This window comes from Oncorhynchus tshawytscha, linkage group LG26, assembly GCF_018296145.1.
Source record: "Oncorhynchus tshawytscha isolate Ot180627B linkage group LG26, Otsh_v2.0, whole genome shotgun sequence".
Classification (NCBI taxonomy): Eukaryota; Metazoa; Chordata; class Actinopteri; order Salmoniformes; family Salmonidae; genus Oncorhynchus; species Oncorhynchus tshawytscha.
The window spans coordinates 13,224,980-13,250,352 of record NC_056454.1 but is presented as its reverse complement, the minus strand read 5'-3'; the positions used below and the strand labels follow the sequence as shown (position 1 = coordinate 13,250,352).

Sequence of the window (25,373 nt, the reverse complement as noted above, 5' to 3'; positions counted from 1 at the left end):
AGATGGGTGGTGCGCTCCTACTGAAATATATGAACAGATGTTGCAGGACAGTAAGAAGGGCTTTTCATTCTGCACACATTTGCATTTGTTTACACAGAGATTAGCAGAGCTGCCGATTGGTCATTTAGGGATTTCACGAGTTCAAATATAACACTCATTGAGTACATTTGGATTGTTTTGCTACACATTAAGACACAACAATGCAAGTTTTTAAAAAAACGCCAAAAACAGCGTTAAAGAGTATTTTGTATAAGGAAATCTAGCGTCTGAAACTTCAGCACCATGGACAAGTCATCGTGTGCTATAACAGCATAGGCTTCTCACGAGCTGTTACAGAACGCTTTCATGTTGTCATTTCGAAATGGTAAAGCTCAAGCTGCCCAGTAATGGCATAACACATACTGTGGATAAAGTACATCTTTCATTTCTCGTTGTGGCTTCATTATTTTTGTACTTATGAACTCACCGAGCAAAGCCATTTTCATGAATATATAGCCTATACTGTCCATGGATGATATAACATATATAGTCTACGTAAATAAAAACCACGTGGCTCAAAGATGCCAAGGTTAGCGCTATCAGGGATCTTTAGGACGTCCTTATCCTAAACCCTACTCTTACCCTAACTGAACCCTAATCCTAACCTTAACCATTTTACATTTCAACTTCAAAATTGGCAGGGACGACGTCCCAATGATCACAGATAGCAAGGACAAAATATGTAACTCATTGCGCACATATTACGCACTGAACACGACATACTGTATGTGCAGGTCGAGATTGCTTGACTGTAGTTTCTCAGCACTGCAAATTAACCTTACCCGAGGTGGCAGCGCTGTGCACTAAACCCTTAGGGGGGTAACGTCACTCCCCCTGGCATATCAGCCTCTGTCCTCTATTCTTGTCCACCACATCGCCACAGAGAACGTCAACATCGCATCCATCTTCAACTAGAAATGGTTTACAAACTATATCTGACCAAAGCAGAAATCCTCCCCGATTCCGTACGCATCGGCAAGGTGTCATTCCTATATGCTCTGGTATGCATGCTGGCTGAAGTGTATTCTAGTGAATTTGGGAAAGGTCATTTAAAGTGCAAGGTGAGTGCGCCGAGAATGATTTGTGACAAAGGAAATATCAGCAAGAGGCAACAACAGTAACTTCAGGGTCTCATTGCAAACGCGCCTTTACACAAGAGCACGGAATAATCATGCCTGTACGAAGAGGTCATGTTGCGCCACAAAATACATTTCTTGGGATAATAATACGGAAATTCGAGGGACAAAGTAAGTATAACATCCCTGGTATCCTCGTGCTAATCTAAAGTGTTGTTCTTGGCGTTGTGGCGCGTGTGTTTTATTAGTCTGTTTGTAAAAGGTGGTATAGAGTGGGCATAAAGTTAGGTTTTTAAAAGCTGTTGGGTCGTATGAATTAACGTTCATATTTCTCCAATTAAGAATGGGTTTGTTCATTTAAAGAATGCGTTAGAGGAACACATCAAGCAGTGTCAAGAATGTATTCTGTTATGCTCTAGTCTTAGTCAATAGATGTTCTCAGAAATCAAGTGCTATTTTACAACTTCTCGACAGTTGTTTCAAATTATACCACATTTGTATTAATGATATCAAATACTGGACTGTCTTCAATTTACAAATACTCTTAAAATGTTCATAAACCTCAAATATAGACACCACAAACCAATTGGTTTGATAGCATTGTGGTTCTTTGTTTCCTTTTTCTTGCAGATAGGAAATTTGTCATAGCCAATGCCCGGGTGCAGAACTGTGCAATCATCTACTGTAATGATGGCTTCTGTGAGATGACTGGCTACTCCAGACCGGACGTCATGCAGAAGCCGTGCACCTGTGAATTCCTCCACGGCGAGCACACTGACACACATGCCATCAGCCAGGTGGACCAGGCTCTGATGGGCTCAGAGGAGCGCAAGGTGGAAATCACATATCATCGCAAAGATGGTGAGTCAGTCAACCAGGGCCAGCGACAGAGAGGTGGCCTTATACACTAGGTGTGACACGCTGTCTCTGAGAAATCATAAGCTACAGTCCCACCACAAGACGTCCACCTCAATGTGAGTCCCAAATGGCACTATATTCTCTTAATAGTGCACTACCTTGGACTAGAGCCCTTTGGGTTTTAGTGCACTATAAAGGGAATATGGTGCCATTTGAGATGCAGCCTGGTTTTGATTATATGTGCTGATATCCTACTCGAGAGAATCGGTGAACACAGCAGAGATGAGGTTATGCAGTTTTGACAGTGCACTTGACAATGAGAAGTAATGAGAGATTTTCCTTCAATTAAGAAAGTGTCTCCATTGACCTGTGCGATAAATGTCGCTATTCATGTGGATGGAGCAAACAGCATTTATAGGCAATTAGCATTTATAGGAAAGCACTACCAATATCCATATTTCCAGTCTATGTAGAATGCGGATCGTCCTTTGCATTTACTGAACAGTGCTACTTATGGAAAATATTGTATTTAACTACCAACAATAACAATTTAGGTCTTAAACCATTATGGATATCATTGTTTTGATGAGGTGTGATGTGAGAGTTTCAGTAAATGTTATTATATTCTAAGCGAGGAAGCAAGATAACCTTTGACAATGATATCTGGCTTGATTTCTTTTTTTAAAATTGCCATTGCGTAATGGAGGTGTAATCAGTGGCTTGGCAGACAATGCCAGTAGGCTGAAGATTCCAATTTATTGAAGACCTTGGCATTAGAGAGGTATCATGTGATATACAGCATCTAGGAGCATGAACCAGCATATTATCAATTTCCAATTGTATGTATAGTAGAGACTGTCCGTGGCAATAGGGTAGTTTATACCTTCTCTTGGTCCTAGTTGTCACTAAGACACATGCAGCAGAGCGAGTGGATCTTGACTCTGACAAGGTCAATGGGGATTGGTCAGCTGCCGTGGCACAGTAGGGAGTAGTGTGTTGTCTGTGACTGACAGAGGAAAGGAAAGTGCTGTCTCAGTTCACTCTGGTCTAGAGCACAATATGCTGCGACTCACCTGCCTTCCTCCAAGGCTGTTCCAGACTATTGTAATGACGACACAAGTAGCTAACAGCGAATCAATGTCGTCTTGTTTCACAATGACAATAAATCAATGAGTGACTGCAGTATTTGCATGCCGTCCTGTGAAATCTCTCAACAGTGGCGAGACGGGCCATGCCCAGTCACAACCCTCACAGAGAAATCTATGAGAGTCTGAACAAAACAATTCATCCAGTAATCAATGTACCATCATCAGACTGGAACCAGGGGCTGAATCCCAAATAGGACCCTATTCCCTACATACTGCACTACTTTGGACCAGAGCCTTATGGGAATAGGGTGCCTTTTGGGATGCCGCACCAGCTTCAAAAGGTGGGCCTTTCTGTTTTCCTCTCAATTAGATTTAACTGTCGGTTCCGAGTTTTTCCCCATAGAGATCCTATTCTAATTCCTAATTCTATGGCTTTTCCTGAGCACAGAACTGAGCAAGAAAAGGACATGTGAGCTACTGTATTGAGCTTCATCCCTGTGAGGGGTGACACCAGGTTTCATTCTAACTGTACTGTGCATTATGTCTATGAGGCATTGTTATTCCAGCATATGTTCAAGGTCCTTGACTCCTCTAGATGTAATCCGAAAAGCAGATGTGGCTATTATCTCGTCTATCCTCGTTTTGACTGTTCTCGTGAGGACCTCTTTGGGTTCCATTTTCTTGAGCCACTATCTCCACATGGGTGTAGTGCTTTTTTAGCTTGACTCCAGACATGGTATGAACCGTATTCAGTGCAGGCAGCAGTGCTGTGAATTCGCAGTGAATTAAAAGGAAGTTGCTGCTCAATGACATACATCAAAAAATGTAATGCCACCTCCTGCCATTGTCAGGCAGTGCTCTTTTTGGTCAGTATAATTCACCCCTCAAAGGCATTGCAGTGTCGCTCCTCTTTTCAAGGGATAGTATATGATGACAGGCAGGCAGGTCGTATTTTTTTGTTCTCACGGCAATAAAGAGCGTTTAACCCAACTTTTTCTCTGCCGTTCACTATATATGTACATAGTGAAAAATGACTGTAGATTCACTGGAAAATCCAAATAGTTCCATTTTTTTACCTTCCAGCAGCAGCAGTCATTAGCCTTGACATATTTCTGCTAATCACGTGGGAATCAGAGCCAGATGCTCCTCGAGTAAGTCGAATAGATTGTTTTAGAATCCTGGAGAAAGACAACAACACAAAGTACCCTAGGGAGCCATTGGTGAGGAGTACCTCTCTGAAGAGCAGGGTTTTAAGGTCACTTTAGTCTCCGTGTAGTTCTGTATAAACTCAATGTGTCAATCATGGTTAATAAGGAATGGGAGCAGAGTAAAAGCCATACGACACATTCAAACTTAATCATTACACTCGCTCTCCCTCCCTCCCGTGCCTCGAGACAGGACTCTTAATACTCCTCAGATGAGTCTAGAGTGAGGCGCAGAGCTCATGAATAAAGATGTCAAGGATGACACTGCGGTGACTGGGAGTGAGCAGCTTACCGCGTAAATGCATTACAGGGCTATGGAAGGGCACAATCCACAGGCTCCCGTAGATGGAAACACAAATGCAAGATTCATGACATCCTTGCGAGCAATGGGCCTATCGACGCGAGTTGTTTGTCGACCCCATTTTGCTAAAGCATTTAGCTAAAGCCTATCACATTTCACCGAGTGGTAATGACATTAGACACAATAGGGCTGAACCAGTGTTGACAACATAGAGGAATAGTTGAGCATAAGGATGGATAGGCGATAGTGTCACGGCACAGGAAATAGGGGAAGTGTGTCTGGCCAATATTAAATCATGACTCACAACTCGATGGTGTTAGACCTCAGGTGCTCCCTCTTGCTTGCTCACTCTCAGTCTACAGGAGTGCGATACTATCAAATGAATCATAGTCATGCAGACATGTTAGTATAAAACTGCAGATGGGAATAGTCATTCTTAATATAAGCATCTCTAATTTGGTTTTCATACTGTGTCATGTTCCCATTGTGGAGGGGGGGTCTTGAAATGCCCGGTGACGACATCATCAGCAACACATCGCTAGCTCTTTGCCCTGCAAAAAGCTGAAAAGTGAAGCTGTTCATGCGTATGCTTCGAAAAGGACAATCAAGACCACAGTGAGATACACATCCAAAACCGTCGCCACAGGCACATTATCGTTCATCTCGGTGTTGAACAGTAAATAGTTGTGAAAGGAGATAAATCTGAAATCACAACGCCTTCCCCCTCAAAGAAGATTCATAATCAACGAGATAAATACCTTCCTTTGCTGGGCTTTGTAAAAACGGCCCTATTCCGAGGGGTGTAATAGTACCTTGGAACTGAATGAGTGAGTACAAAGGGAAGCTGACACTGAGCAGCACGCTGAAGTTAAATACATAACAGTCCCAGCATAGCTAGCCATGCTGCTGAGGTATGCGTGGGTGCAGGGTTTCAAAGGTGACTCCCCTTTGAGGAGCTGGAGGGTGGGGGCGACAGGGGGGGACACAGGGCACTCACAGTTGGCTGCTTCGGGAGACCTGGATGGCTGCGCTCAAAAAGAGGTGCATGCATTTTTTTATTGATCTTAGCCTCTTTGGTTACTCCCAGTATGTTGCAAAGCACATTTAGTGTTTGCCAAGGTCAGACGTTTATTAGAAAGAACCCATTCTATCAGAATAAAGATTGGATTGAATTAAAACATATCAGGTTTGAATTAGATTAGTAGATTTCGCAGAAGTCTTCGATAAAATGGGCCTGATATAAATGCTGTTCTAGACAGGCTCTCTGTAATTATCATCTGACAAAAAGCTAATTAACACAGAGTACAGTAGGTAGCAGATGGAGTATTGAACATCACAAACACACGCCTTGGCCAGTCGCCCTACATATCCACATATGAATTCATATCTCCATTTCATGGGGGACCCTCTTGAATCCAATCCAACGGCCACCAAACCATCTGTTTTACTTCCAATTAGCTTTTGCCAGCAATTAGCTATTTCAGCCCATTGGATGACAAATATCAGCTAGCTGGCTAGCTAGCAAAACACATACAGTAAGATGCACTTGAAATTGGTGTTCATCTTGATGACTTAGAGGACACTGATTAAAGATGAAAGTAGGCCATGATGACTAGCTTAGGGCAGTCTCAACGGAGGCGAGATATGGCCACATGGCCAACAGACTCCAAACAAAGGGTTAGTATGCCTTCCCTCCCCTTACACATTCCCCTCTCGTTTGGCTGTGCCCCTTGTGCGGTTGTGTATGGCCTCCGCAACACAGCCCTGCAACAACCACGTCACATTGTATTAGCACGATAACCACGGAGAGTGTCATGACTCATGTATCGCCTGCTCCGTCTGGAACTGCTGTTTTTCTCTCTCTACGTGTTGGGATTCATAGCGAACCCCAAAAAATGAAGATCTGTGTTAAATGTTTTTTTAATATGGGAATGTTTCTCCCCTCGTTGCACTAGCATTTAACCTTATGACGCGTCTGCTGAACAAAATAACGTGTGCCTAGATCAATTTAGTTTAGACTAATGCGACGTGCCCATAAAGATCCGAAACAGTATGGGTGAGTGCTTAAGGCCCTGTGTTTAAGGGGTGGGAAGTACTGCTCGTAACTAACTGTCCTAGGGCCCCGCCCTTCTAAAAAGTACCTTTAGAATTCTCTTTCTCGCCAGAGTGCTTCCGTACAGAGAAGTATTTCCAAGACGAAGAGATCAACACAGCTGTAGACCTTTAGCAATCAATAATGGCTCGATGTGCAGCCATCTTTTCAATTATTGATGGTGGAAATAGAATCGAATGGAATTTCCATCATCTTGAAATGGGAACTGATATCCATACAGCACTTGTATCTATGTATTCACACGGGCCCAATACTACTACGGGACTGGCAAGACATTGACCTTGTGCAGTCATTGGTAAGGAATGACATCTATTTTTATCCATACTTGAAAAGCATTGAAAGGAAAATTATAGTTTGCAATGCCACGGTGATGTACGGTCATCATGTGTATAGTATGCAAAGTTACACGAATTCAGATATACAATTTCTACAGTCTACAATTTAGACTTCACTATTGTCAACACATTGAATATATAGTTAATTAAGAATCCATTTCCCTTATCAGTTATGTCTCTGCAGACTTTTGGGAGAAAAAAAATGAAATTCTAAGACTATCAAATCTTTCAGTTACCACATTATTTTCCGAAGCCTCATATCTGTGCATCTTAGGAATCACACAATTGCTTTGCCCGCTGAGCTTATGCATTCATAGTCAGCTTGATAAAAGCTTTTTCCATGACAGGTGTATTATCCTTAAAGGCCACAATATCAGTATGATCTGCATTTCTCTGTGGCCTGGAATCTGACATTCAATGGGACCAAATGGTAAAAGCGCTGGAAATCTCATTTGACCTTCTGCCAGTCTGAAGACAGTGATCATGCTTCGGGGCTGAGGCAGCTCCTTAGGGACTGAAGGGGCTGCTAGATTGACACTTGAAGGGAAACTTGAACCCATCTACTGAAATTAATGATAGACATCCAATCACTAGGAGAGACACTAATGTACACTATTAGACCTTTGTATTCTCCTGAACCTGCCACTTTCAATTATCCCAACCTGCCTGCAAATGATTACCAACTCACACAGGGAGGAGGTGGTAACTGGGTCGCATTCATTAGTGCACACTATATTTCGTGTTGGACAAGTTCAGTTAGTCCCTCCTTGTTTCAGTCCGTTGTTTGCCATTTGGTACCTAGTGAAAACAACCCGGTACGCAACTAATAACGCAATTGTTTAGGATATGTATAGCACTGAATAACACGTCTTGAACCATAGGTCAAATGCACCACTAAATGCTCTTATTGCACATTTCCCAGTGCTTCTCAGTGTGATTTACCACCAACCTGAGAGGTGCACATAGTGTACGCAACACTGTTTATCCTGGCCGCTTTCCACAATCATGCACGTGGTCTGATGTGATCCGTGTACTGGCAGAGGGAATGAACTGGGGAATTCTCCATTCAATCAACACACCAGAGTCTGTCTGCCATAACAATCCTTCCTAATGACAATGAAAGGTGTGAATAGTCCCCTGACCACATGAAACCAGGACTAGGAAATGATTGGCCTGTTTCACTCCCGAGTTCTATTTGCTTGTACCTTATTTCTAGAGTAAGCATGTGTGTGTGTGTGTGTGCATTTGTGTGTATGTTAACATCATATTATAACGTTAAACCATCTTGTATTGTGACAGAATAATCTTGAGATCACATGACTAGGCCGGATATGTCATCAGAAGTATCTAACATGATGATTCGGATTCTTACATTCATCACCCCGGTGGAGGTTAAAAAAAAAGAAAAAGAGGATGTTGGCTATAATACACCTGCGTAGGTGACTTTCAGCAGGAGACAGGGTGAGGAGGCACCCAAATAGCTCAGCCTTTTAGCGGGGTATTGTTTTTCCCATCTGGTAACTTAAATCAATTCCCAAATATGCTGCCACAGAATCATTCTGGGTCTCCTCTTCCTTGCCGCATTTTCTTTACTCTCCTCACACAGTAGCTAGTTTCCACAGATCTAAAACGTGACGCAGTGTGAAACATTAATGTATGCCAACTAACAGACACAAGATCCGTGTATGCACTGAATCATTTATTGCTGAGATAAATGTCCAAGGAGATGAATAGGGGTCATTTCCGTCATGTAATTGTGGGGGGGGAACCTAAATGCAGTTAACTAAAATCGATGAATGATTAATGATTAAAAGCAATGACAATGAGCAGTATTGATAGCAGAGGAGATGAGTGAGGAGTTTCATACAACGGACATTATAAACCCATACCAGATGAAGGCACTTCCCTTATCACCAGTTCACCACAATTACAAGAATTGTGGTTACGTGGTTGCCTTACCGAGCTACTGTAAGTTGAATGCACTGACTTTTAAGTCGCTCTGGATAAGGAGTGTCTGCTAAATGTACAAAATACAAATCCAATAGAAATGTAAATGTTTTTCACAGTTTTGGACATAAAATATTGTTGTGAAGAATGGCCATGCCATGCGGGCTCCTATTAAATCCGGACATGTAAATGCAGTCCAACAGAGGATTGTTATGTTTAATCAGACAGACAGCCTACTGCCGATGAATGTGACTGGCAGTGTGGATGTGAGATCCAGCTCTGAGGAGATTACTGTGAACACTGGTAACGTGTCCTCTGCTGGCCTGGCTGGTAGACGGTGAGAGACACATTTGCATAGGGGCGGATGGGCATCTTTTGATCTTCTTTGCGTATTGCTTATTACTGCACATCGGGTGCTCTTCCTAGAAGGGCAGCAGATGTGCGGCTTGTTTTACGAGGGCATTGAGACTCTGGGAGAAATGGAGTCCCACTGATGAGAGGATTTATTTCTCTCTGGCATTGGTGCTTCTACTCTGCATGACTCTGAATTAGTCTGAACCCGCTTTTTACAATTCAATGATAATGCTGATGGCATTATAATGCAGTGGGAGATATAGGGTTATGGAGATATAGGGTTATGGAGGCTGCACTAAGAGATTAGGGCTGGAAAATCATCAGTTGATCTAATGACAGATTTAGCCACCAGATAAATCGGCATCATCAGTACCAAGGCTATATTAATTTTTAAACCATGTATAGGCAACAGGAGACCACCCTCAGCCTCCTGGCCCTCCATTTGCTGACGACAATGTGCGCTTATGAAATGATTTTGTTTGCAATAAGGACTGCGGTGGTCCATGTTTGCTGTGATCTAGTGTACTATAAAAAAAGATGTCTCTCCTATTCTTACCACCTTGCCCAGTCATATTCAAGGTGCCTAGGGGTTCTGATGGGTCTAACCTTGATTTGCATTTTGATAACATGCAGTATCTACAGTATTTCACTTTTTAATGTGTAGAGTATTGCTTACTAGGTGTTGTCCAATGAATTCTGCAACCACTCCCTCTTCAAATCAGGGTTGATTTAGAAAAAGCTGTTCAAAAAGAGGACTTTGCATTATCATGTCTTTGTACTCCCTGACGAAGGCCCTGCAGCCGAAACACGCCAGCGTTTTTAATCTTTGTTTCCATTGAACATGCCATACAAATAAAGGCCTTTTAATGAATTCTATGAAGAGTGCCTTGGCCCTCCTTTCTTTTTGAAGGAATGCCTCCTATTCAAATGATATAGCCGCACAAACATATATAGTTTCTACGTGTTTTTCAGTATGTATTTCTGTTTACGATGCTTTCTGAGAAGCTTGTTTGGTATCCTTTGAAATAAGCGAGCAACACAATTTTCCTGACATTGATGCCCTACCGAGGCCTCGGGGAAGCTGGCCTAACATATTGCACCGGCTCTAAATAGATTGGAAGACCCTAAGGAACCAAAACCCATTTTTCCTGTATCACCATTTTTGTTGGTAATTAGATAGTAGTGCAGCTTTAGCATATGTGTTATAACTAATTGACACAGACTTCAGCCGAGTTGAGGTAACTGGAAGAGAACAGTCAATCTCACTTAAAAAGGTGCTGATGGCGTTGTCAAGTTTTTCTTCCTATATTATTACAGCATGGCTCAGCTATAGCATGACAAGCATTCAGGCTGACAGATTGTTGTTGTTTTGATGTAGTGTCTCCAGCAGTGCTGAAGTCATTTTGCAATCTGTTAAAACTCTCTTGACCCTATTAAGTTCTGGTGTGGATATTCTAATGGTTTTTAGGGGTTTGCGCGATAATTCAAGTAAAACATATTTAGTAATACTATTACCGAACATAATACTGATTTGCTGATGAGATGATTAAGCTTTGATGAAATGTTGCATTCCATGTTTTGCATATACTATGTTGCAGCCTAAATGCCTCCGTTTCCGTAGAACACATGTTCACTGGGTGGAGGTCGGGTTCTTTTTCTTGCCCCATTCTGCCTGGAGAAATTCATCCCAAGGTACTGATCCTTCTATAATCCAGTCAGTGCATTCCAGATATTTGCCATCTTATGGGCACAAGAAAGAGACTTTTTGTCTCAAATGGCGGCCTATTCCCTAGTGCGCTACTTTTGACCGGGGAACGCAGCCAAGATCTCGATAGTGGATTTTTCCTCCTCTTGAGGAGGCAGCTCAGCGGTAGTGGGTCTGGCATGACCCAGTAGAAACCCTGGGAGTTGACTCTGTTCCAAGCGTAGTCCTGTCCTCCTATGTGTCTATTGTAAATTATACCCTTTTTCGCTGTATACAGTAGTGCACTGCTTTTGACCAGAGCCCAATGAATCCTAGTCAAAAGTAGTGCACTATAAAGGGTATATGGTGCCATTTGGGCACATTGTATGTGCAATGTCAAGCTCTGGCCTGTGTGCTGAGTCCAGGATAAAGCACACTACTTATAAGGTGCCCTCTTGACCAGTCTGTGTCCATGTCGAATCAGCAAACTGCCTTACTATCATAAATCTAGGGAATTCATGATGAACACTTAGCACTAAGAGAGGTGCTAGCATCATGGCATTACGATATCAATATTGCTACAGGAAAAATAATATTTGGAATAATAATCATCTCTCTAAGTATTGCCATCTAGGGGTTGAAATTCTTTTTTTGCAGGACATGAATTTCCTCTCTGCTCAGAGAGCAGAGGATTCCATGGGTTGCAACACTATATTATTATTATTAAATTGGAGCGTTCTCAGGTAGAGTAGCAGGCATCCATCTTAGAATGGATTAGAAGTTATACTGTTGTGGAGCTCAACTGTGGAAGGAGAAGATGAGGAGCATTAGCTTTTAGACATGACAGGTTTATTATTTCTTACAGGGACGGACTTCCAGTGCTACACTCACATAATCCCGGTGAAGAACGAGGAAGGCGTAGTGATGTTGTTCATTCTAAACTTTGATTACGTACTTGAGGAAGGAAGCAGCGACTCGACAGAGAAGCTGAATCACTCATCCCCGGAAAGAACTGACTCCAGTGAGTATCCGGATTCCTGCCCTGTGTATGTCTACTGGTAATGTGGATATGCAGTATTACCCTTTTTTTGTAATGAAATGTCATGTTTCTCCCAAAATTGAACCCTATTTCCTATAAAATGCACTACTTTCGACCCTGGTCAAAAGTAGTGCACTATATAGGGAATAGGGTGTCATTTAGGAGACTACCTATGTAATGATGTAAGACCGCAGCTAGATCAGGGGGAGCTCATCACATAGGGAGTCCTAACTGACTTTGCAGTCCACTAATAGAAGTGCCTTCCTTCCAGTTCCCAAAGACACACTCCTCTTCTATCGAAGGGCAATTACACATATGGATACTACTAATTGCAATGCTACTAATTGCAATGCTACAATGCTACAATGCTGCAATGCTACAATGCTACTAATTGCAATTATTCATGCTCATCCTCATCTAGAGGCTAATTAGGCAAATTCAACCCAGGTTCCTGGAACAAATGTAGCTTAAAGTAAATGTCCAATGTTTCCAGATTTGTTTGACAAGTTTGAGGTGGGGTTTTTAAGTGTTTTTTTCACCAATTTATGCTTTGGCTGCGAGTATGAATATAGGATGAGGCATTTCCATTATTTGGGTATGAGTTAACAGAATATGAACTTTTAAAAGTGATGTTTACGGGACAGTTATTTTATCATCTGGAGGACAGCACACTAGATTGTGTTTCTCTTCACAAGTAAACTGAATAGATTTTTATTTCACTATTTATTTGGACTCTGTCATTGTGGAATTTTGCCATCTCTTTATTTTGCTTCGTCTGTGCTTATTTTTAGATAGGGAACAAAGCAGTGGTATTTGAACTGGGGGCTGTGTCTCTTTACCATCTCCTCCACTGCTGTGTGTCAGAGGGTGTAAATGTCAACAAGACATCTCTGCTTGCTCCTGATTCTGGAGGTGCCGAGCATCTCCTCTCACTGAGCAAGGCAGAGCCATCCGCACGGTTGAGTAGGAATCCTGAACACTGCACTGCACCCAAGGCGGTGGGGGGGTGCACGTGTCCTCTGTGTGTGTCGTGTGTGTGTCGTGTGTGTGTTGTGTGTGTCATCTGTGTGTGCATTATCTTTGTGTGTGTGTGTTCATAGCACCACTGATCAGAGCGGATTGCTTGATTTTCATACTAAAGGGTCTTTACTGAGGGGATCAAACGCCACAGAAAAAAGGAAAAGATAAGCATGTTGGGGGATCGATCAGTAGCTTCCTCACCGACAGGCATCGGCTTGCTGTTATTGGCCTCATACAAATATGCTTCCCTTGCAAAGTGATTTTGGGGGCAATGGGGGACTAATTATGAACCCGTGCATACTGTCTCCAGGTATCATAGCAACTAGCACAATAGTATGAGCGAAGGCAAGAATAATCCCTTCTTCACAGTCTGCACACAGAACCCCCTTCTCAGCAAAAATAGAAGTACAAAATTACAGAGAAAAGAGATGCATTGGACCGTATGAAAATGAATCTTTCCTCCGTGCTATTTATAGGGAAATGACGGCGGTATAGATTCACATAAACTACAATACATTTTTTGAATTCAGGACTTCATTGTCAGCTAAATTCACTGGGTGCAACCAATAGCTGTTCTGCCTCTCTGAACCATTTCATTCTAATTTCATACTGAGTTATTGCGACGGATTAATAGCTGCTGTATGGAATAGAAAATGAATGTGTTTAGAGTAAATGACGCCTAGAAGGCTTAACGGTATAAAAGAGAAAGACCTCCACATGCTCTCTCTTTCTTCCCAATGGAAATAAATACTCTACAGTAGTGGGGCTGAAACGAGAAAGCATATTCTAAATTGAATTCCCTGTCTTCTTGCTTCTGTATTGCTTCTATATCCTGTTCCTTTGACATTTCTACAAAACACACAGGAACTGTGTTCTACATAAGTACATTTTGACATAAGCAGGAGTAAAACACTAAAACAGTCATTATTAATTCAGAAGGCTCCGTGAGGATCAAGTGCTCTCTGCCCTACCATTCATAAATCAACAGCTTCTACCTGCATTCATACCAAGCCATTGCAGGGGGATGAAAACAAAGCGTGTGTCAGCTGGTGAAGGAGGCCATGTCTGGTGATGCTGGGTTTACAGATCGATGTCATTTATATACAGATGAAATAAGTGAGAGGAGAAAAGCAGTAATGAATCCAGTAGGCTACTATGTAGGCTTGCCAAATTCCGGTTACTTTCGCACATTTTTCCCCCAATATCCTGGTTGTAGTTTCCGGATTTCCTTCTAATTTCCTTCTGATTCCGGAAATCTTCCATCTGGGATTTCCTGAAGACCTGAGAATTTTGGAAAAGCTACCAGAACTTTGCAACCCTAACTCTATACTACTGGAATTCGAAGTTCCCCTGAAATATGCAGCCCCTCTACATTCCTCTGGCATCTCATATGAGTGTAAATCAAAGACACCTACAGTAGAGATGCTGAGGCAGGTATTCCTATGTCCATTAAAAAAAAAACAGGTCTAAATTGCAGACTTCCTGCAATTGGGGGCTATTTCAGAGGCCTGTCCAGGGGCCCCGTTGAGAGTGATGGCTTTATTGTGTATTAGGGTTGTAACATAAGTACGTGTGGTTGGGGAATGGAAACAGATGGCAGTGACACGATGCAAGGAGGGTGCTGAACGATGGCTGCCTCATATTTATGAGTGAGCCTGGGGCTCACTTTCACCACTTCTATTGTTAATGAACCCAAATTACAGTTCCCTCACTGGTTTATATGTGCCTGTGTGTCACTCTGAAGACGTTACTGCACAGTGGACACACATGAGGCACACATGAGATACTGGACATACCATCTCTGTTAAATTAAGGAAGGAGATTAACTTTCCGCTAAGTGTTTTCACTTATGACCTTGAACGCGGTATGATACATTGTGATACCCTGCGGTGTATGCCAATACATAGTGTCCACACTTTTAATTCATTAATCCTCAAATAAGAAAGAACACTATGACAGGCATTACAGCAGTATACACGCTATGCACTATGGGTAAAGGGACGATCAAGGTTATCCAGTCACGTACCATTGAATGCCATTGGATTAGAGGTTGATTCTCCGGCTTTCTGCTTCCTCTGTTTGATCATGAACACATAAGGTAATCCAATTATAGAATTCCACACAATCAGAGAAATGAAAGTGCACCTTCCAGCTCAAAGAACAGTAATGAGATTGGCATTCATTGAAAATGTGACTGAATTGACGAAATAATCGTTGCTATTGCTTATGCTTTAGATCTTTGACATGTTATGTTATACAGTCAAAATCATACTTTCTCATCATTTAATCATTTGATTGTTTGGTGCAGGAATAAACACGTCCAACATTTTCTGTTTAGGAAAGGGACGATTCTTCCGATTCCGCCAGGCTGCCTTGAGCCTGGTCTCCAACAAACAGTCTCTTCCACAAGAGGACCCAGATGCCGTCGTGGTGGACTCCCCCTCCCCCAAACAGAACGAGGACTCTGTTGCTCTGACCAACTTCCAGTTGCCCCCGACCGAGGACAACTGCAGCCCCACCGATGCCAACGACACACGGGCCCTCATCAGCTCCAGCCACCACTCCTCCCAGGCCAGTGTGCATGGACCCGGACCCCTGGACCACTCCTCTCCCAAGCAGCACCCGTGGGACAGGCTGTACCAGACGGAGGCGCACCAGTCCACCACCTGCCTCGCACACACCATCTCCAGAGGCAGCATCAGCGGGAGCAGCATGAGGCGAGCGTCCTCCGTCCACGACATAGAAGGCTTCAGCAACTCCAAGAGCATGTTCAGGGACCGACACGCGAGTGAAGGTAAAGTAGGACGATGAAATGTCTAGCGAAAGCTTTGTGGTCCATAGATTTCGAATGGGGACAGAGCTATTGTCATCTTTGTGTCTTGTGAGTACTCCTTGCTCAGGAATTGTGTATTACAGCATACTATTACGGATCCATGCCAACAATATCTGCATCCACAGTACTATTTCTATCTTCTCTCTTCCTCTCGCCACTTTGATGCTGCTTTTAGACAATGGTCGCTATATCAGAGGTAACGATGTGTTCACTGACCATGCTTGTTTTGCATTGGACTGTTTGAAGCATGTGTCCTAATCAAGCCAATTGACCACGAGTGATGATGATTTCTCCCTGAAATTCTACCCTCAACGAAGCGCTGCACTTGAGAATGTGTTGTGACTTAGACAGTTGAGTGTTTTTTGTCATGTCAGCTTTTTTAAATGTCTTTGAATGATTGATCAACACCTCCTGAATGAAAGCCTGCTGCCTCCACTGATTGCTAATATTGCCATCCCCACCCAACCCAACACCTGCATGAAAGAAAGCTATTTTGCTTTCTGGGGTCGGGGGGATCAGTGGTCACTATGCTCTGTCTGCTTCCCATCAGTTTCCCTGATCACCAACCATCATCAAATGTGTGATGTTTGGCTCACTGCTACAGTTTTGACCTCTGTCCAGGTACTACTCAATGTCCTTTACTAGAGCTGTGCTATACTGTATTACCACCTCTCTACAGTCAATTTCTTTGGGTTGTCTTTACGTTCCAGGTCCGTTCAATCATCTCAAGTCCAGTTTGCTGGGCTCCACCTCTGAATCCAACATCAACAAGTACAGCACCATCAACAAGATCCCGCTGATTGCGCTCAACTTCACGGAGCGGAATAACGAAAATAAGGCACACTCTCCCCCATCGTCAGAAAACACTATCATAGCACCCAAGGTTAAGGACAGAACGCACAACGTCACTGAGAAAGTCACACAGGTGAGACAATTGGCTGTCTGGAAAGCACATTTGACTCTTTTTTTCCCGTACAACTTTCATGTTACATTATGCGTACGAGCCACAAAATAAGCCATTTACCAAATGAATGCCAGACACATTGCTGCCTATATTATTCATTATGTTTGTACAAATGGCTGCTTTTGAATCATATATTTCCACACTGTTTGACATTGGTACTAATGCAATGAATTGGAGAAACAATCTCATCAATGAATAGCCGGTGTGACATTTGCTCTGTGGAAAAACAAGTCCAGCAGTTTAATACAGTATGCAGTAGAATCGCTCCTACTTGTTCCCTCAACAAGTAAGCGCTGTATAGTGACTGTCCTCTCATTACCGTCAGTGTCAAACCGTCAGCACAGGCTGTAGGGTAGAGCACCAAGCTTTCCCGTACAACCAGACCTTCTTTGACAGGCGAAAACAGAGCACTCCTCCTGACAATGACATTCTATAGAAGAGACGAGCCATTCTCACTCATAAGTACAGCCATCATCCGACTGAACTCTCTGAATTCTCTGGGTTGCACTACCTTGAATTGGCCATTCGGTGGGTGGGTTTTTCACATTAGATACGGTAGATGTCGAGATGCATGGGAGAATCCATAATTCATCTTGTAGATGTACTGAGGCAACATAAAACAAAGGCCTCTGTCCTCATCATTTCTCCAGCACTATCATCAGATAGAAGGTCTCTCTTTGCAGCCTGTCAGAGCTCATTAAGATCCAAAGGAGAGGAAAGCCACATACTAACTGGACATTATAAACTGGGTGGTTTGAGCCCTGAATGCTGATTGGCTGACAGCCATGGTATATCAGACCGTATCAAATCAAATCAAACTTTATTTGTCACACGCGCCAAATAGAACAAGTGTAAACCTTACAGTGAAATGCTGACTTACAAGCACTTAACCAACAGTGCAGTTCAAGAAGAGTTAAGAAAATATTTACCAAATAAACTAAAGTAAAAAATTGTGGGGTACCGAGTCAGTGTGCAGGGGTACAGATTGGTTGAGGTAATTTGTACATGTAGGTAGGGGTGAAAGGACTATGCATAGATAATGAACAGCGAGTAGCAGCAGGTCAATGTAATAGTCCAGTGGCCATTTGATTAATTGTTCAGCAGTCTTATGGCTTGGGGGTAGAAGCTATTAAGGAGCCTTTTGGTCCTAGACTTGGCGCTCCGGTATTGCTTGCCGTGCGGTAGCAGAGAAAACAGTCTATGATTTGGGTGACTGGAGTCTCTGACAATTTTATGGGCTTTCCTCTGACACCACCTATTATATAGGTCCTGGATGGCAGGAAGCTTGGCCCCAGTGATGTACTGGGCCGTACGCACTACCCTCTATCAAATCAAATCAAATCAAATTGTATTTGTCACATACACATGGTTAGCAGATGTTAATGCGAGTGTAGCGAAATGCTTGTGCTTCTAGTTCCGATAATGCAGTAATAACCAACAAGTAATCTAGCTAACAATTCCAAAACTACTATCTTATAGACACATGTGTAAGGGGATAAAGAATATGTACATAATGATATATGAATGAGTGATGGTACAGAGCGGCATAGGCAAGATACAGTAGATGGTATTGAGTACAGTATATACATATGAGATGAGTTTGTAAACAAAGTGGCATAGTTAAAGTGGCTAGTGATACATGTATTACATAAAGATGCAGTAGATGATATAGAGTACAGTATATACGTATACATAAGAGATGAATAATGTAGGGTATGTAAACATTATATTAGGTAGCATTGTTTAAAGTGGCTAGTGATATATTTTACATCATTTCCCATCAATTCCCATTATTAAAGTGGCTGGAGTTGAGTCAGTGTGTTGGCAGCAGCCACTCAATGTTAGTGGTGGCTGTTTAACTGTCTGATGGCCTTGAGATAGAAGCTGTTTTTCAGTCTCTCGGTCCCAGCTTTGATGCACCTGTACTGACCTCACCTTCTGGATGATAGCGGGGTGAAGAGGCAGTGGCTCGGGTGGTTGTTGTCCTTGATGATCTTTAAGGCCTGCCTGTGATATCGGGTGGTGTAGGTGTCCTGGAGGGCAGGTAGTTTGCCCCCGGTGATGCGTTGTGCAGACCTCACTACCCTCTGGAGAGCCTTACGGTTGTGGGCGGAGCAGTTGCCGTACCAGGCGGTGATACAGCCCGACAGGATGCTCTCGATTGTGCATCTGTACAAGTTTGAGTGCTTTTGGTGACAAGCCGAATTTCTTCAGCCTCCTGAGGTTGAAGAGGCGCTGCTGCGCCTTCTTCATGATGCTGTCTGTGTGGGTGGACCAATTCAGTTTGTCTGTGATGTGTACGCAGAGGAACTTAAAACTTACTACCCTCTCCACTACTGTTCCATCAATGTGGATAGGGGGGTGTTCCCTCTGCTGTTTCCTGAAGTCCACAATCATCTCCTTAGTTTTGTTGACGTTGAGTGTGAGGTTATTTTCCTGACACCACACTCCGAGGGCCCTCACCTCCTCCCTGTAGGCCGTCTCATCATTGTCGATGATCAGGCCTATCGCTGTTGTGTCGTCAGCAAACTTAATGATTGTGTTGAAGTCGTGTTTGGCCACGCAGTCGTGGGTGAACAGGGAGTACAGGAGTGGACTAAGTACACACCCCTGAGGGGCCCCGGTGTTGAGGATCAGCGTGGCCGATGTGTTGTTGCCTACCCTTACCACCTGGAGGCGGACCGTCAGGATGTCCAGGATCCAGTTGCAGAGGGAGGTGTTTAGTCCCAGAGTCCTTAGCTTAGTGATGAGCTTCGTGTGAACTATGGTGTTGAACGCTGAGTTGTAGTCAATGAACAGCATTCTCACATAGGTGTTCCTTTTGTCCAGGTGGGAAAAGGGCAGTGTGGAGTGGAATTAAGATTGTGTCATCTGTGGATCTGTTGGGGAGGTATGCGAATTGGAGTGGGTCTAGGGTATCCGGGAGGATGCCGTTGATGTGAGCCATGACCAGCCTTTCAAAGCACATCATATAGCTACCGACGTGAGTGCTACAGGGCGGTAATCATTTAGGCAGGTTACCTTCGCTTCCTTGGGCACAGGGACTATGGTGGTCTGCTTGAAACATGTAGGTATTACAGACTCATTCAGGGAGAAGTTGAAAATGTCGGTGAAGACAGTTGGTCTGCGCATGCTTTGAGTACACGTCCTGGTAATCCATCTGGCCCCGCGGCTTTGTGAATGTTGACCTGTATAAAGGTCTTGCTCAAATCGGCTACGGAGAGCGTTATCAAACAGTCATCACAGTATACCACGGGAATGACAAAATCTTTATTTTTACTGCTCTAATTATGTTGGTAACCAGTTTATAATAAAAATAAAGCACTTCGGTGGGTTGTGATATATGGCCAATATATCTCAGCTAAGGGCTGTGTCCAAGCACTCTGCGTTGCGTCGTGATTAAGAACAGCCCTTAGCCGTGGTATATTGGCCATATACCACATCCTCTCGGGCATTATTGCTTAATTAGATTACAACATTGCTTAGATAGCCAAAATAAGCCCCAGAGTCAGAGTCCAACCATGGAGAGAAGCTAACCCAGAAGCTGTTGAGCAATGGACACTGTCTGTTGTATCTCTACCATTGTTATTAACAGAGCACTGCGAAAGCTTTTGTAAAAGCTACTATTTTCAAAAGATTTATTGCTATGATATGTAACCTGATTATCCTCCCTCAATTCTATCATTAAATGAAATTGCATTTTCAAAATGATCTACCCCTAAAAAATCTATATGTGAATTTACTACCGGAATGTTAGAAGGTAAGGCAGTGATTCTGTAGCCTGGTTGCCTTCGCTGTTCAGCAATTACAATCCACTCCTTGTAATTTGCCAAAGACAGGAGTGGAATGTTAGCTAAAAAGACTGTTACCCAGACTTGGGATTCTGTGGAACACATTTGATATTGGGAATCCTATTATTCCTTCCCAAGACGGTGGCAATCATCCTGTCTGTCAAATGAGAGGAGAGGACTTGTCCTAATAGAGTTGGACTGTGCCTCACTTACTCTCAGCTGAATCATAGCGGCTGTCAAGTCCTTGAGCCAGGTACATTACCTCGATTGCTCCGGCAATAGCCAGCTACTGAGATAAGGGAGTTAAAAGCTGCCTCGGATAGATTATTATATTGCCACTTAGAGAAATATTTGACACTCAAATCTACAGAGTAAAACTTTTTGCCCGAATTTGTTTAAATTAGTGCTCTTGGTGATTGCTGTCCCCTCCTCTCTGCTACTACAGGTACTGTCACTGGGTGCTGATGTCCTTCCAGAATACAAGCTCCAGACTCCACGCATGGACAGATTCACCATCCTCCACTACAGTCCCTTCAAAGCTATGTGGGACTGGCTCATCCTGCTGCTGGTCATCTATACAGCCATCCTCACACCCTACTCTGCTGCTTTCCTACTCAATGACCGCGAGGAGCAAATGAGGCGCGAGTGTGGATACTCCTGCAATCCCCTGAACGTGGTGGATTTCATGGTGGACATCATGTTCATCGTTGACATCGTTATCAACTTCCGGACCACATATGTGAACCTAAACGAGGAAGTCGTCAGCCAACCAGGGAAGATCGCCATTCACTATTTCAAAGGCTGGTTCCTTATAGACATGGTGGCTGCGATCCCCTTTGACCTGCTTATCTTCGGTTCAGGATCAGATGAAGTAAGTCATCCCTAATGCATGTCTTTCCCTGTGTTTTTCTCTCTGGGAGGTTTATTGCATATCACTTCAGCAGTGCTTCCACTCTTTTCCCATTTATTAAGCTCAGACTTATGCCCGTGGGCTACTTCTTAAAGGCTGAATTTTTCTGTCTCGGCCCTGAAAGGATTACTGTATTAAATTGCATGTTGTTGTTGTTGTTTTTTTTTGAATGGCCGTCGTTTCAAAATCCATTTACGTGGATTAATGGCTTCAATGATGCATTTAAATGAGGAGCGAGCCAGCAGAGCCCAGCAGTGCTGTGTGCACAGCTGACATACAGATGTGAAAGGCCCATTGGCAGGCAGGCCCACAGGGCAGGATTAAGCAATCATAGGCCCCAGGGCTTTGGGTTTTTGTGCCCCCCACCACCCCCGACACACCCTAATTTTCTGTAAACAAATCTGCGCACAAAGTTGCGTGGTAAATTTACGGTTGAAGATGAAGCCCCTTTATAGTAAAGCCGTAACCTTTGCGACGTGGCACAGGCTACTGTTGAGCAGAGGCGTTTTTAGGATTTCTAGACATGGGGAAAAAATTGTCGGAGGGTTGGGATTTTTTTGGTGGCTTTTTATAAATGCATTTCATTTACATGGCAGAATATATTAGTAGAATACTTTCTTATACCACACAAATGAATGAAATGAGTGGCTATTCTGACACTGACAAACTGAGATCAATAAAAACGATCTGGTCTTGAATTAAAACAATAGCCCAGGCCAATGAAGGGACACACAGATTTTACAATATTAGGAGGAAATAAATGAATGAATATATATAAAGGTAGGGCTGTGGAAAAGCAAAAGAAAGTCAGAAAACCACTCAGTATCTGGTGTGACCACCATTTTCCTCATGCAGCATCTCCTTTGCATTGATCAGGCTATTGATTGATGAGGCTATTGATTGATCAGGCTATTGATTGATCAGGCTATTGATTGTGGCCTGTGGGATGTTGTCCCAGTCCTTTTCAATGGCTGTGTGAAGTGGCTGGATATTGGCGGGAACTGGAACACGCTGTCGTACACATCGATCCAGAGCATCACAAACATGCTCAATGGGTGACATTGTGTTGTGAGTATGCAGGCCATGGAAGAACTGGGACATTTTCAGCTTCCAGGAATTGTGTACAGATCCTTGCGACATGGGGCCGTGCATTATCATGCTGAAACATGAGATGATGGTGGCAGATGAATGGCACGACAATGGGCATCAGGATCTCGTCACGGTATCTCTGTGCATTCAAATTGCCATCGATAAAATGCACTTGTGTTTATTGTCCATAGCTTATGCCTGCCCAACCCATAACCCCACCATGGGGAACTCTGTTCACAACGTTGACGTCAGCAAGCCGCTCGCCCACACATACATGCTGTGTGCCATCTGCCCGGTAGAGTTGAAACCGGGATTCATCCGTGAAGAGCACACTTCTTCAGCATGCCACTGGCCAACGAAGGTGAGCATTTGCCCACTGAAGTCGGTTACGACGGCGAACTGCAGTCAGGTCAAGACCCTGGTAAGGACAACAAGCAAGCAGATGAGCTTCCTTGAGACGGTTTCTGAACGTTTGTGCAGAAATTCTACGGTTGTGCAAACCCGCAGATTCATTAGCTGTCCGAGTGGCTGGTCTCAGATGATACTGCAGGTGAAGAAGCCGGATGTGAAGGTCCTGGGTTGGCATGATTACACGTGGTCTGCGGTTGTGAAGACAGTTGGATGTACTGCCAAATTCTCTAAAATGACGTTTCAGGCAGCTTATGGTAGAGAAATGAACTTGCCAATTGCATGCTCTCTCAAAACTTCAGACATCTGTGGTTGTGAGACAAAACGGCACATTTTAGAGTGGCATTTTATTGTCCCCAGCACAAGATGCACCTGTGTAATGATCATGCTGTTTAATCAGCTTCTTGATATGCTACATCTGTCAGGTGGATGGATTATCTTGGCAAAGGAGAAATGCTCACTAACGGATGCAAACAAATTTGTACATAACATTTGAGAGAACTAAGCTATTTGTGCGTATGGAACATTTCTGGAATCTTTTATTTCAGCTCATGAAACAGAGGACCAGCACTTTACATGTTGCACTTATATTTTTGTTCAGTATATAGACAGTGCATCGGAAAGTATTCAGACCCCTTCCCCTTTTCCACATTTTGTTACGTTACAGCCTTATTCTAAAATGGATACAATCAATCTTTTCCGACACGCAATACCCCATAATGACAAAGTGAAAACAGGTTTTTAGAAATTTGGAGGCACAGATCTGAGGGCGGGGTACCAAAAATGTTTTCACCATTGAAGGTCCCCAAGAACACAGTGGCCTCATTCCTTTTTAAATGGAAGAAGTTTGGAACCACCAAGACTCTTCCTGGAGCTGGCTGCCCAACCAAACATGGCAATCGGGGAGAAGGGCCTTGGTCAGGAAGGTGACCAAGAACCCGATGGTCATACTGACAGATCTCCATAGTTCCTCTGTGGAGATGGGAGAACCGTCCAGAAGGACAACCATCACTGCAGTACTCCACCAATCAGGCCTTTATGGTAGAGTGGCCAGACGGAAGCCACTCCTTAGTAAAAGGCACAACAGCCTGCTTGGAGTTTGCCTAAAGGACTCAGACCATGAGAAACAATTCTCTGGTCTGATGAATCCAAGATTGAACTTTATGGCCTGAATGCCAAGCGTCACATCTGGAGAAAACCTGGCACCATCCCTACGGTGAAGCATGGTGGTGACAGCATCATGCTGTGGGGATATTTTTCAGCGACAGGGACTGGGAGACTAGTCAGGATCGAGGGAAAGATGAACGGATGCAAGTACAGAGAGATCCTTGATGAAAACCTGCTCCAGAGAGCTCAGGACCTCAGACAGGACAACGACCCTAAACACACAGCCAAGACAGCGCAGGAGTGGCTTCGGGACAAGTCTCTGAAAGTCCTTGAGTTAGAGCCCAGACTTGAACCCAATCGAATATCTCTGGAGAGACCTGAAAATAGCTGTGCAGCGATGCTCCCCATCCAACCTGACAGAGCTTGGGAGGATCTGCAGAGAAGAATGGAGAAACTCCCTAAATACAGGTGTGCCAAGCTTGTAGCGTCATACCCAAGAAGACTCAAAGCTGTCATTTCTGCCAAAAGTGCTTCAACAAAGTACTGAGTAAAGGGTTTGAATACTTATGTGAATGTGATATTTCAGTCTCTTTTTTTATAAATGTGCTAACCTGTTTTTGCTTTGTCATTATGGGCTATTGCGCGTAGGGAAAAAAACTATTTAATACATTTTAGAATAAGGCTGTAACGTAACAAAATGTGGAAAAGGTCAAGGGGTCTGAAAAGTATCCGAATGCACTTTATATACATACATAAACTACTAAATAAACTTTTCAGTGCCACACTGACTCACCCAATGATGAAGATGAAGCCATAGGCTACTCACCGGTGATGGTCGCTGCACTCCTCGTGGCAATAGCTTATCTCAAGATGAGCTACTTTAAAAAACAGTGCTGTTGTTCGCTCAAAATTGGGAGTTGTTTTGAGGACTTTTGTTCTGTTATTGGTTCTACAGACAGATTAGTCTTCTCTTTTCAGCAGTAGGCATTTGCTTTACAAACTGTACTTTTTTTCTGGTGATTGTAGCCTAGAGGTTAAGAGTGTTGGGCCAATAACCAAAAGGTCGTTGGATCGAATTCCTGAATCGACGAGGTGATAATCTGACATTGTCCCAGCAAATCCCTCTAGATAACAGTGTCTGTTAAATTACTAAAATGTTAATGTATGTATTTAGACATTTTTAAAAGGCAAACTGACAGCTGAAACCAACCA

The 25,373-nt window shown here is 43.3% G+C and overlaps 1 protein-coding gene across 4 annotated transcripts in view; it reads left to right on the top strand.

Annotated features, from left to right (window-relative positions):
- Positions 1-838: 838 nt before the first annotated feature.
- LOC112225193 (potassium voltage-gated channel subfamily H member 7-like) overlaps positions 839-25,373 on the top strand; it is a 53,487-nt gene continuing 28,952 nt past the window's right edge. For 2 of the 4 annotated variants that reach the window (XM_042306918.1, XM_024388912.2), the window contains exons 1-7: positions 841-1,286; positions 1,746-1,976; positions 11,866-12,021; positions 15,398-15,853; positions 16,068-16,088; positions 16,603-16,817; positions 21,093-21,518. In XM_042306918.1, coding sequence (XP_042162852.1) covers positions 1,211-1,286; positions 1,746-1,976; positions 11,866-12,021; positions 15,398-15,853; positions 16,068-16,088; positions 16,603-16,817; positions 21,093-21,518 — 1,581 coding nt within the window. In that variant the 5' untranslated portion in view covers positions 841-1,210. Of the gene's footprint in view, positions 1,287-1,745; positions 1,977-11,865; positions 12,022-15,397; positions 15,854-16,067; positions 16,089-16,602; positions 16,818-21,092; positions 21,519-25,373 lie in introns of all 4 variants that reach the window. The other 2 variants (XM_042306919.1, XM_024388911.2) reach the window with 2 other exon arrangements.